The sequence below is a fragment of the Lissotriton helveticus genome, chromosome 5_1 (assembly GCF_964261635.1).
Source record: "Lissotriton helveticus chromosome 5_1, aLisHel1.1, whole genome shotgun sequence".
In the NCBI taxonomy this organism is placed as follows: Eukaryota; Metazoa; Chordata; class Amphibia; order Caudata; family Salamandridae; genus Lissotriton; species Lissotriton helveticus.
This window is the reverse complement of record NC_136065.1, coordinates 342489966-342501926: the sequence shown is the minus strand read 5'-3', so window position 1 is coordinate 342501926 and position 11961 is coordinate 342489966. Positions and strand designations below refer to the sequence as shown.

General features: G+C 43.4%; 1 protein-coding gene across 1 annotated transcript in view; it reads right to left on the bottom strand.

Moving 5' to 3' along the window:
- Window positions 1-2866: 2866 nt before the first annotated feature.
- The window catches only part of LOC144753147 (transmembrane protein 26-like), a 76298-nt gene continuing 67203 nt past the window's right edge, over window positions 2867-11961 (bottom strand). Inside the window, exon 4 of the mRNA XM_078640923.1 lies at window positions 2867-3858. Coding sequence (XP_078497049.1) covers window positions 3265-3858 — 594 coding nt within the window. The 3' untranslated portion in view covers window positions 2867-3264. The remainder of the gene's footprint in view (window positions 3859-11961) is intronic.

Here is an 11961-nt window from a genome sequence, read left to right as displayed (position 1 = left end):
GTATGTAAGACACACCTATTTAAAGGAGAACCATCTATCTTGGCACGCAAATTTACAACTTATTACAGGGCAGTGGCGTAACAGATGCCCCAGCGATGGGGGAAGTGGGCAGGCTTCCATATATGAAGGGGGGCCCCATCAGGCATCAGCCTCTCTGTCCATGGTGTGTCTTTTGTACAGCAGATGCAGTTTGCATCTTGCTCTGAGCGGCTCTGGGCCGACACCAGCTGACTCAGAAAAGAAGAGAAACAAAATAACTTTTGTTTCTCTTTCACTCTGAGCCTGCCCGCTCCCCTAGAAGAGCTGATAGAGCCCCTCTCCCCCATAGTAACCGTCCTCCACAGAGCACCCCTCTCTGATAGGGGAAGGCCGCACAGAATTTATTGGGGCAGAGGTAATGGTCCTACCTTTCCAAGAGACAAATATGGCTTCTGTTCACAATTTACATTCCGCAAAGTCCCCAACATGATCATTAAATAGAACTTTATAAGAAATCATCTGTATTATTTTTGATATGACCTTTCTGTCATTATCATTGTCAATCAGAGGTCAGCAGGGCAGCTGTAGAACACATTTAAAGTGTTTTTGTCTTACATTACCTGTTTAAGGTATGTACTGATAGGGGGAAAAATACCAATCTGATTGTTCTAATTATTGTAATGTTGCAATAAAAAAAGGATGAATTGATAAGGTATATAGTGAATAAGCAGCCCACTATATAGATTTAAATGCACTTCTATTTTCTGATTCATGCACATATTAGACAAATTTAAGTATATGTTTTGCTACTACCTTTAGGTACACAGTCTCCTGCTGTGGTTTTGCTCTACTTTTGTTATATAGAATTTATTCGCTTAACATTCATCTATTTTTGCATTTTCAAGTTCAATCTTTGGCCTAAGAGTGGCATCTTAGGGCCTGATTTAGATGTGGGCGGAGGGAATACTCCATCACAAACGTGATGGAAATCTCGTCTGCCGTTTTATGATCCCTATTGCAGATAATGGGATCATAATACTGTGGACGGGATATCCCTCACGTTTGTGATGGTGTATTCCCCTCTGCCCAGACCTAAATCAGGCCCTTAATTCTGATGGGCCGATGACAGCAGGTATCGGCTTCATCAGAATAATGAGATCCATGGCGTGTTCATGGATCCGTTTATTTTCGCATCGAACGTTGAAATTTCATTGTCAATATTCTGGGGGTGAAATGAAGAAGTCCTGCGGGAATCAGACCCTGAATTATTGATTCCCTGATAATCCTTTGTTTGTAAGGTGACCCTCAGGGAACAACTTTCATTGAGCCAGATTTTCCTAACCCCTGAAGTTACGGATACCCCTGGTATCAGTAACTCCGAAAATGGGGAACATATAGGTGATATTTCTGGCAATTTGTAATGAGGGCCTTGGAGGCATGTTTAGTGACATTCAATAGGAGCCCTCCTGGCAAGTGACTGCACAACAACAAACTTTTACATTAGCAGATGCCTGCATACCTTTTATGAATGTGAATACTTTTGGAAAACTATTACTGTCATCATTTTGAAGTAGAAATCCTGGAATTCTAAGAGCATTCTACAAAAGCTGGACACTTTCTCAAAACATAAACATTGTACCACAACTACGAAATGTTTGACGTTTTGCTGCACATTTTGTTAATCAGGTGACCCTAGTGAGGTCCATTTTGTGTCAATGAGGCTCCTTTAAAATCAGTGTTAAAGAGACTTTAACACCGTCTAGTTCAATGTCTCCCAGTGGCAAAAGAACATGATGGAGGTAAGATGGCTTTTCCAGTGTGAACGACTTGTATGGGATACATGTGTAACAAGACAATTCAGGAAGTCAATATTTGGGGGCCTTTTAGGAAACACTTGTCATAAGAAAGTTCTCTTAGATTGAGTTTTCCTTACTTATTGAATTAATTTGGTAACTCCACACTGAGTGAAGATGTATATGTTCTCATTAAGGAAATTTAAAATGGCTAGACGAGTGGTTATGAAATGAGTTTGATACTCCTGGCGGAGTTGTCAGTAATTGAAAATCCACCACCCTAACTCAGAAATAAGTGATATTTTGTCTGGGAGACCACAAACTTTAATCGAAAGGGATATTCATCTTTAAAAGTCCTCTCTGACACACGCCCATATTTACCTTTGATATATGCTAAGTTGTTTTGTAACCCCATTGTACCTTTTGAAAACTTATTAAACAGGTTTGAGCAAAAAAGTGCTTTCTTCTGTGGTCTTCAAGATCGGTGTTAGGTGGGTTATACTCATCCTTTCTTCATTTGATAGTGATAACATGAATAACATGGAGTAGGTTTAGTAATATTAGATATCTTAAGCAGCCCTTGAAGCTGTAAGCCTGTGCCTTTAAGCACTATTTCAGCACTCCCAAAACAAGTAAAGAAATAGATATGACTTGCTTGTTTCCACATATAATTTGAATACACTTTCTCGATTTATAAAAGTTACAAAAACCCAATCAGTATGTCTTGGAGATCTACTCAAGTTGTAGAATTCCAGGTGTGCTCTAGATTCCCTACACTAGCTTTTGTTGATCACCTGCATTTGCAAAAAATCTGTACAAGTTCGCGTATCGGAAATAGTCATTCCTATTTCCACTTTTTTCGTAACCTTGAAGTATTTCCAAGAAGGAGAAAAGCCTTCTTTTACACCACATTAAAATATTCTGACATCCGTGGCTCTTTCCCAGTGTATTTTGTACACTGCACATCTCAGTAAGATGTGCACATAGGACCTGAAAAATACATTAGGATTTTTTGTGCATGACCATAAAGATATGTTGTTGATTTGCATCAACATTACCCAAGCCCATATCGAGTGGAACCCAACTTGAGGAATTTTCCTCAACATTGGTTGGAATTTGTAGTCACAAAATATTGAAAATTCCCGTTATGTGAATAAGTATTTCAGAACATTTACCATGAGATTGGTGTGTAACACAGGCACTACCGCCTTGCGGTGCATTGGGCCTCCAACTTTCCAGGGGACCCAAACTCTTAAGGAGGGCCCTATTCAGACCAATGTCAATGAATATCTGTGAGATATGGGTGTCTTGCAGTTCCCTCATCATATTCGGCGGGGGCAATCATTTTGCATTATGCACTGCCATAAAAAACGTTTTTGCGGTCTGTTTTAACACTTGCGATGACAACAGGTTTCTTGAATCATACCATAAACTATATTCGTCCGGCACTCCTCATAAGTTCATTGCCTTGTAATTCCTGGATCCCTCTGACTTACTGCCCAAGCCTGCATTGCACCACAACGATCCTGTAGATTTCAATTAGGACTGTCAAAACATTCTTGACGGCAAAAAATATCATCATTTGGTTCAAAACCTTCTCATGAAGCATAAGGTAGAGGCGAAAGATCAGGAAGGGACCGTCCTGCATGCCGACGGCGATGGCCAATCCCCAAACTTCATTAATACAGCAGGAAGAGCCCTTGCAGAAGCCCTCTTTGGGCTCCGGGACAATGGCTGGGGACTCCGAGTCCTCAAGTGACATGATGGACCTGTTCGGCGCCGATGCTGGGTGGGAGTTCGTCTGGGTAAGAATGAGTGTGTACTGCATCAAGGCCCAGCTGAATAGAACCAGCCCGGTGATTGTGATGTTCATGTTGGTCTCCACCTCAGGCTCTGCGAATACCTCTAGTATGTCGATGATGTCCGCGCCCATGCCGATGTAGACCAGGAGTAACTGAGAGAGCTGATCCCGCGTCATTTCCCCCTTCGGCATTAACCATCGCACGATCACCAGGATCAGTAGCATGATCTGCTCCAGGCCTTTCACTCCGTTGCTCAAACCAAGCCCTCCCTGTTTGACTGCATCCTGCAAAGAGATATTAGTGTTCAGTGTCAATTAACAAAAAAAATTATACTCAACAAATTCATTTTCTTCTTAATTAACCATCATTTCATATCCTCCACCGTGGATCCTCTCCTGTACCTGATAGTCCCTTCACCTTAGGCAGGCAAAAAATGATGGATTGAATGCAGCTAGAGTAATCACCAAGGGCTGAGAATAATTCAAACATTTCAGCAATAACCTTTTGTTTTTCTCGGTTTAGCCTAGTCAGGACCTGGCCAGAAATGGAATGCAAAGCAACAAGTACTATGCAAATTTTGGGGGACCTTACTAAACTTTTAAGTTTGTTCCATATTAGTACATGTTAAATTCAATATATCTCTCAGGAGAGTCACAACCTTGTTAAAACATGAATTTGTCATTCTGCATTCTCACCATTGTGGCTCCTTCCAGTGGCAGCCTGTACTTTTACCAGATAAGGGGCTGGGTGGCCACACATTCACACATATACACACTCTCACACATGCAGTCACACATACACACATACACACACATCCTTTCACAACACTCACTCTCAAATACTCATGCATGCACACACCAAACATTAAAGATAAAATCATACTTACCTTACAGCTCTGCCGCAGAGACCCCAGGAAGGTTGGGATTGCTGCCTTCCCTCATTGGCTGACAATGAGGGAAGGCAGCAGTCTCAAGCTTCGAATATCCTAAGGGGCTTGGGATTGTTGCCTTCCCTCATTGACTGACCTAAGGTCAGCCAGTGAGGGAAGGCAGCATCCCTCACTTACCACAGGGGGGGATGGGGTCAGTGAGACTGCTGACCCCACTCCATGCTGTGACGAGGTGTCAGTGATTGACACTCGCTCCAGAGCACTTCGGGGCTTAGAACTGAAGTTCCCAGGTCGCCCACAAGAGCCGTGACGTTTTCAGCCTGGCAATGTTCAGCTCAGGCAGCCAGCAGCCTGCGCATTTAGCGCGTGTCTTTCTCCTTTCTGCCTGACTTGAAAATAAAGAGTGTCGGTCAGGCTAACATTTGCTCAACCTGACAGGCATTCTTTATTGTGGCGTAAAGGTGAGGAGGACGGGCGGCAGCAGTCTTGTTCCATTAATTTTTTTTAAACTGTTTTATTGGTGAAAATTTAAACAACAGCACAGCTATGCATTGAGGTTATGGCATGCATGAGGTGAACATGTATCCAGGCATTATGGATTGGTCAATATTACATTGATAGCATTATTATAAATTACATCAATAACCTCACAATCCTTCATTCGAAGGAGGCCCATCAATAGTGAGCGCATTGTCGAGTCTCATTTTGTCACACCGCAGTACAACTGTTAGAGACAAACATATAACTCACCTGTATTTATTCCACATAGCCCACTTGCAGTCCCACTTTTTGGGGCATCCCCTGTGTTTGGAGACATCTTTTTCGGCTATCATGACTCTGTCCATGTCAGCTGCCCAATCACAAATCCTAGGCATTACTCCCATGCCCCACTCGTTCCATACCTTGTACATCTTTTTGCCTTTGGAGAAAATTAATTTAGGGGGGGATTCCACGAGAAGAGGTGGAGTATTTACTGTGTCAGCATACAGAGTCCTTTAAAGAGCTGTATCTTCAACTCTTTTCTAAACTGAAAGAGGATAGGGATGATTCGATGTATGTGTTTTTTGTGAGCTTCTGATCTCCTTAATTGACTGTGCTCATTATCATATGCACACATTTATGTTTTTTTGTAAAGCACTCTAATGCCCTTTGGCCTTTTGGCACTACATACAATTGTATAAATAAATACGTCTTTCATATGCTGTTTTTGTGTGCTACTCACCACGTGTTTTCTTTTCAGTCAGTTTCAGCATTCCTTTATTGCACCCATCTGTAATGTTCTTTTTTGAAGGAGGTTTCATGCATTTTGGGTTCTGGTTTCTTCAGCTCTCTTTCTTGGGATTTTCGAAAAATATGATATTATTTTCTGTTGAGTAATTTACTACCTGCCTGGGTAGCAGAAAGGTTTTCAGGGTCACTTTTTCCCACCGTATTTTCACAAGTAGCATTCTGCTTTTGTTTTAATCTGCCCTACCTGACTGGGACCGTATTACTGTCAGGATGCATTGTCCTTGTTTGAGCCACTGTGCACCTTTAAACAGATTTGTACGTTTGTAAACATTGTAAATTGTGTCCTGGATAGTCTTTTCACATGGTCCTGTGATGCCATCTCAAGGTTCCAATGACATTAATGAACAATTTGTGTGGGGGGCTCAGTGTTAATTTGTCACAACAACCTCTTGATGTTCCTTTTTGTCACCCATATCACCTTTTTAGAAATTAGCTCTATAACTAAACTTACAGTACAACAAATTAGCAAAGCTGTTGCACAAGCAATAAATACAACTACAAGTTTTATGAGATAAAATACCCCTTACCATATGTAATAAAGATACTGCAAGTTACAGAGCAGTTCTTTGGCCAGACGTATCTTTACTCTTGTTTTAACGGAGTGTTTAGTATTTTCTTTTATTCGTTTTTTGTTGTTATCAAAAAAATGCTGCAGATTTGAAACAGATGTACAGATGCAGCCCACTAGTTTAAATCTCATTGAAGGTCAGTAAATTTGTAACACCAAATGAATTGAATGATTACCCTGGGAGCACCAGATTAATCTTAATCACCAACAATAATAAATAACCTTTGGTGTGCTCAGTGCTACTTGCCATAAAAAGCTTTAACGCTACGTCAGGGGTAGTATGCTCTAAATAATCCCAATTACAACACAATACAGTAACAACAAAAAAAATGCATTTATTGAAGTTTCCGGTCCTGTACCTCTCTGCTTTTGCAAGGAACCTATGCCACGAGAGTGCTTTATTGCTGTATGCTCGATTGCAGGTGTAAAAGAGGGAGTGTAGGTGAAGTGGTGATCATGGTGGCTTCCCTGTTACTGGAGGAACTTTAGCATTTCAGAAATATACATTTAATTGCAGCCAAGAGTAATGCAATATTATTGGTTTATTCCATATCTAGCTTATTACTAAAATAGTAAAAACAGCTTTGATTACAAAGGCTCTGTACGTCAAGTTTTGACTTCTGTAACTGATGTAAAAAAATGTGTTCGTATCACCTAATTTAATAGTACTGAGACTGAGTTGGCTTTCTGGGTTTGAATGTATGAGTGGGCGAAAAGTAACCCCCTTCGTTTTTAGGTCTCTGCTAGCGTAGGCTGCGCACATGCGCAGTCTCGCTGGTGAGATTTTATGTCTCTGAGTAGCGAGGTTAATTCCCACCCCTCTTCTCCATTGGCTGGCCTCCTAAACGGCGACCAGCCATTGGAGAAGAGGTCTCAGTGATGTCATTCTTCCTATCTAAGCCCCGTCTTTTCCGGATTGAGGGGTGTGTTTTTTCGTTTCTTTCTCTCCTCTTTCCATTGGCTGGAATGTAAACTAGTCAAAAACACGCCGTTGTTTACATTCCAGCCAATGGAGAAGAGGTGAGAAAGAAAAACACGCCCCCCAATCGCAAAAGGACGGGGATGAAAGACAAATGGCGAGCACGTGGAGCAAAGCCTGCCCTTCCATCAAAGCAGAGCGGCGTGGCTGGAAGAACAGTGCTATGAGCTGGGGGCAGCTTTGAAAATCCAAATACAACTACCTTCCTGCTTCCATCACCCCACTCGATATTCAGTGACATTCATGTCCCGCTCGAGACACCCCGGCGCACAGACAAACACCACGTGGGCGGGTGGCAGCTAGCGCTATCATGGCCTACGCTGCCCCTGAGGGACAGGGTCCAGTTCCAGGCAGCGTGACCGGCCCGTGTTCCCAGGCCACTACAGTCCGCTTTTCCCGGGCGTGGGCCGGGTTGCCGCGCAGCCACCCCGTCCTGCAATCCATGTTGGCGGAGGAGCATATGCCCTGCTTCCGTTGCCCCCTACCCTGGCTGGGGTTGGCCTAGGACAAACAGGGGTGGGGGCTAAGGGTGGAAGGATGCGGCCGTGTGGGATGCAGTATCGGTTTGTGAGGGGGGAGGACAGTCAGGTTTCCTACTCCTCTACGTTTCCAACCGGGTCTCTGGGTGCGAGGCATGCTGGCCCCGGTATCCTCTTCACAACGCTCGCCTTCGACACACCGTCTGCCCCTCAAGTGACCCGGTCTGACTGGAGGCCGTGCTTTGCTGCGGCCTGGGCGTGATGTGGCATGTGTCGTAGGGGAATAGCTAGACCAGTGGGTAAACTGCACCGGGCCTTCCTGCATGGAGTGTCCTAAGCGAACCCCAAAGTCACGTGATTCTGGACAAATCTCTTTTCTCGCTGTACTTAACAAATTGTACGCGTGCGTGTGTAATCAAACTCCACATGTCATTTAGGCAAGCCCCCGCCATTTAAAACTTTCGACACACCGTTCATGGCTTCCTTTCTCAGCGATGAATCTGTGGCTGAGCAGGCAGTAGTGCCCTCCCTGATTGTGGCGTGAGCACAATTTCAGGCCGGGCGGGGAGGGGGGGGGGGAGGTTTATAGTGGCGACAGTGCAATGGGATTTATGATCCCTGCAGGGGTGTAGGGGAATGGTCTATGACTCCAATGACGAAGGTTATGGGTTCAAACCTAAACACGGCATGGGTGCCACACTTTTTTGGGACACAGGCAGACTAACACGGGAGCGAAGGATAGTATGTGGTCAGGCGCTACAAGGTGGGACTCACGCGGCGTGCCCTCAGGCGCTAAAAGGTGGGACTCACGCGGTGTGCCCTGACTTCGCCTGTAATGCAAATATGGCGTTGTTGGTGCTACCTCCGAGGGGGCACTTAGCAGCATGTTGCCTGGGCCTCAGATGTTTTAGGACAGGAAGTAGTACTTTAAATTGTTAGGGAGGGGAAGCCGAGGGACGGGCGGGTAAACTGTCCCAGCAAGTTATTTGTCCCCTGAGTTGTCGACACCCATCAAGGTGTCCAACATGTCCGAATTCGACCAGTTTGAGCAGCAACTGAATGAAAACAAACAAGGTGAAGCGCGCAGTAGAGGGGGGACTTAAGCAGACACAAAAATCGATGTGCGCAGCGGCCTATCGTGGGAAAATGGAGGACGCTCTAGGCCTAAAGCCTGTGCTAGATTAGTTTCGGGGCTTTTTTTCTTAGTACTTCTAGGCTAATTGCGCATGCTGTAGAGACTATTGACAAGGGCATCTGTGAACGAATGTTGGTCGTGGGGCACGAGATGCGTTTTTTTAAAGTTTGTAAGTGTGCGCCGTGGTCAATCGCACGTACTTGACCGATAGTCTGTTTCATTGTTCGCCCCGTTCCCTCTAACCAGCAATCACCCAGCCACTCCTCCACTTTAAGCGTACTGCTTTTAGCACCGAGGGAGAGCACTGATGCTAGAGTTATGCCCCGGTCTCTTTCACCTGTTTTTCTATCTTTTCTTCTTGCGGGTCGCTGCACATCGCTTTTGGTCTAGGCAAGTGAGCACATGAACAGTGTTTCGCCCAGAAAACTTTCAACGGGTTAGGGGTGCAGGCTTTGAGGTGTTAATAAAACTAGACACTTTTATTAGTATATTATGACGATATTTTAGATCTTTTCATAGCACACTTGTTAAGTGACATTTTAAATACTGTAATGTATGTTATTTGGACCGGATAGCGATAGATACTTGAAAGTATGTGGTCTGAAAACATTGGCTTGTGCTTATAGTGCATTTAATGCAACTGAGGCAAATTGCGTTTTGAAATGAGCACTGAGGTTTACTGTGGAAACCGAAAGAAGGCACGACTACTTTTTATATTAGTCTGGCTAAGCAGTACAGTTGAACTCGTGCGCTCTGGTATTTTATGCCAGGCAGTTAGTCAGAGGACTTTATTCGGTCATTACGACTGTCAAAGTGAAAAGAAGTACAAAACCGTGTATTCACCAACGCATGCATTGCCATTACTCTTTCTGCAGACAAATGTTAACTGACAGATTAAAATATATCAACTTAATAAACGGTTAAAATTGGGACATATGGTGGCGAGTAAGCCGAATGTGTGTGGCTCTGTGTGTGTGGCTCTGTGTGTGTGTGTGTGTGTGTGTGGCTCTGTATGTGTGTGTGGCTCTGTGTGTGTGTATTTGTGTGTGGCTCTGTGTGTGTGTGTGTGTGTAGGTGCAAATACCATAGGTCTCGCATTTGCGAGAGATTAAGCTATTGGCATTGTAAATGACAAATCCATTTATTTATCTGTTTTCAAAACCAACACATACATACAAATTTTGTCATTTACAATGCCAATAGCTCTAACTTTTGCAAAGGCGAGACCGTTGCATTGTAAATGCTTGTTTTCTGAAGTTGACAAATGTTTCCCTTGCCAAGTCAAGTGACATTTTTTTGTGAGTTTCAGTAAACCTCGTTTGCAACAAATTTTCTTCCAAAAGCTTCATTTCGAGAAATAATTCTTCCAATAATGGTGAGTTTTTGATGAGGTTTTTCTTACAATGTATACTTTTATTGAACGTTTATCTCTCAATTTAAACTTTGCAGTGGTTGCCAAACCAATTTTACAAAGTTTGTGGAGGAAATACTTTACTGTTTTGCTCACGAGGCCGGACTGGCCATTTGTCTCTTAGGGCATTTCCCTAGGGATGGAGCCATTGGAATCTGGTTTTTTAAAGCAATAATAATGGGACAATTTTTGGGGTGGATGCTACCATTAATGTTACATCAATGAAGTCATAGGGATTGTGAAAAATCTAAGCTTCACACAAAGGACAAGTATAGCAAACGAGCCATGCCAATTCAGTAGGAGAGTGATAAAGGTGTGGTATGTAGCCACTGGTGCATTTTGGAGAACACTGTTGCAAATGTATTACTAAACCATGTTGTTGTCATTTACAGACAGCACATGTTCCATTGATTTGGAAGATGACATTTACACTGATTCAATTTTACTGATAAAACTACATAACACACAATGGATAATGTATGGAAATCAGGTTTTCAGCAAATATTTATGTTTTGCATTTTACCAAGTAAAGTGTCTTAGTTGGTTTTGATACTATTAAAACTTTGTTTCCATCACTCTTAAGACTGCCAAAAAGTTTGCTTCATTTGTGGTTTCCTAACTGCTGATTTGTTTTGTAATATTTGTACAGTTAAAAATAAGCTGACATCATACAGTCTTTCCTTTCACACTCCCTGTACTGCAGCAAGATTGCCAGATAGTTCACTTTACACAATCCTCTAATTTTGCAGTCAGAGAAAGAAAAGTCAACACCAACCTACATGTTAAAAGAATAGGAAGCAATGTGACAGAACACACAGACTGACATTTGACCTCTGTCTTTAAACTAATAGAAAATGTTACAAGATAAAAACAAAATTGAAAGGCATCTTTATTGGTCATTCCCTTCTGAGCTCCAGCATGTTTATTTTATGGTTTAAATCTTTTATTGATTTTTCACAAAATACAAAACAACCAGACCTCACTGTGTCAAGCATGTATAGCGCTGTAAGCTTCAATGCAATAATAATAAGTATATTTGTTGTTTGATGAAGCCAATCGGCGTTGTAGGTCACATAGAACTCCCCAAAACAAAACACCCGGTCCCTCCCCCCTCCCCGCCCCCTTTGTCCACAAAGGAAAAGGATATCCCCGTTAAGAAAAGGAAGGTCAATGAGCGAGAGCGGCATCAGCGCGTGGCTTCTGTTCGCGCTTGAGCGCCTTCTGATCTGGGATTGGGGTGTCCGCCATTCGGAGAAGACGTAGGTATCGGGGGCAACTCAGTTCACGGAATTCCCCTGTGAGGAGTCACGAATGGCCTCCATAACTCCGGGAATTCGTCCCCCCGACCAGCCTGTACCAGGGATAGCTTCTCCATTCCAAGCACCATCCATAACCTGTGTAGCCAGCCTGTATGTGGGGGAGCCTGTGGTGTCCTCCAGTGTGCTAAAATGTTTTGCGTGGCCGCCCCTAATGCAATAGCGATCAGGCGGCCCCTCCGTGACTTCAAGGGATACATCAGGACATTAGGCAATCCCAACAGGATGTACTCAGGGAATCGGGGAAGTTGGGTGTCTAAGTGTGAGTCTATGTCATTCAATATTGTGTCCCAATACCCCTGTATGCGGTCGCAGCTCCA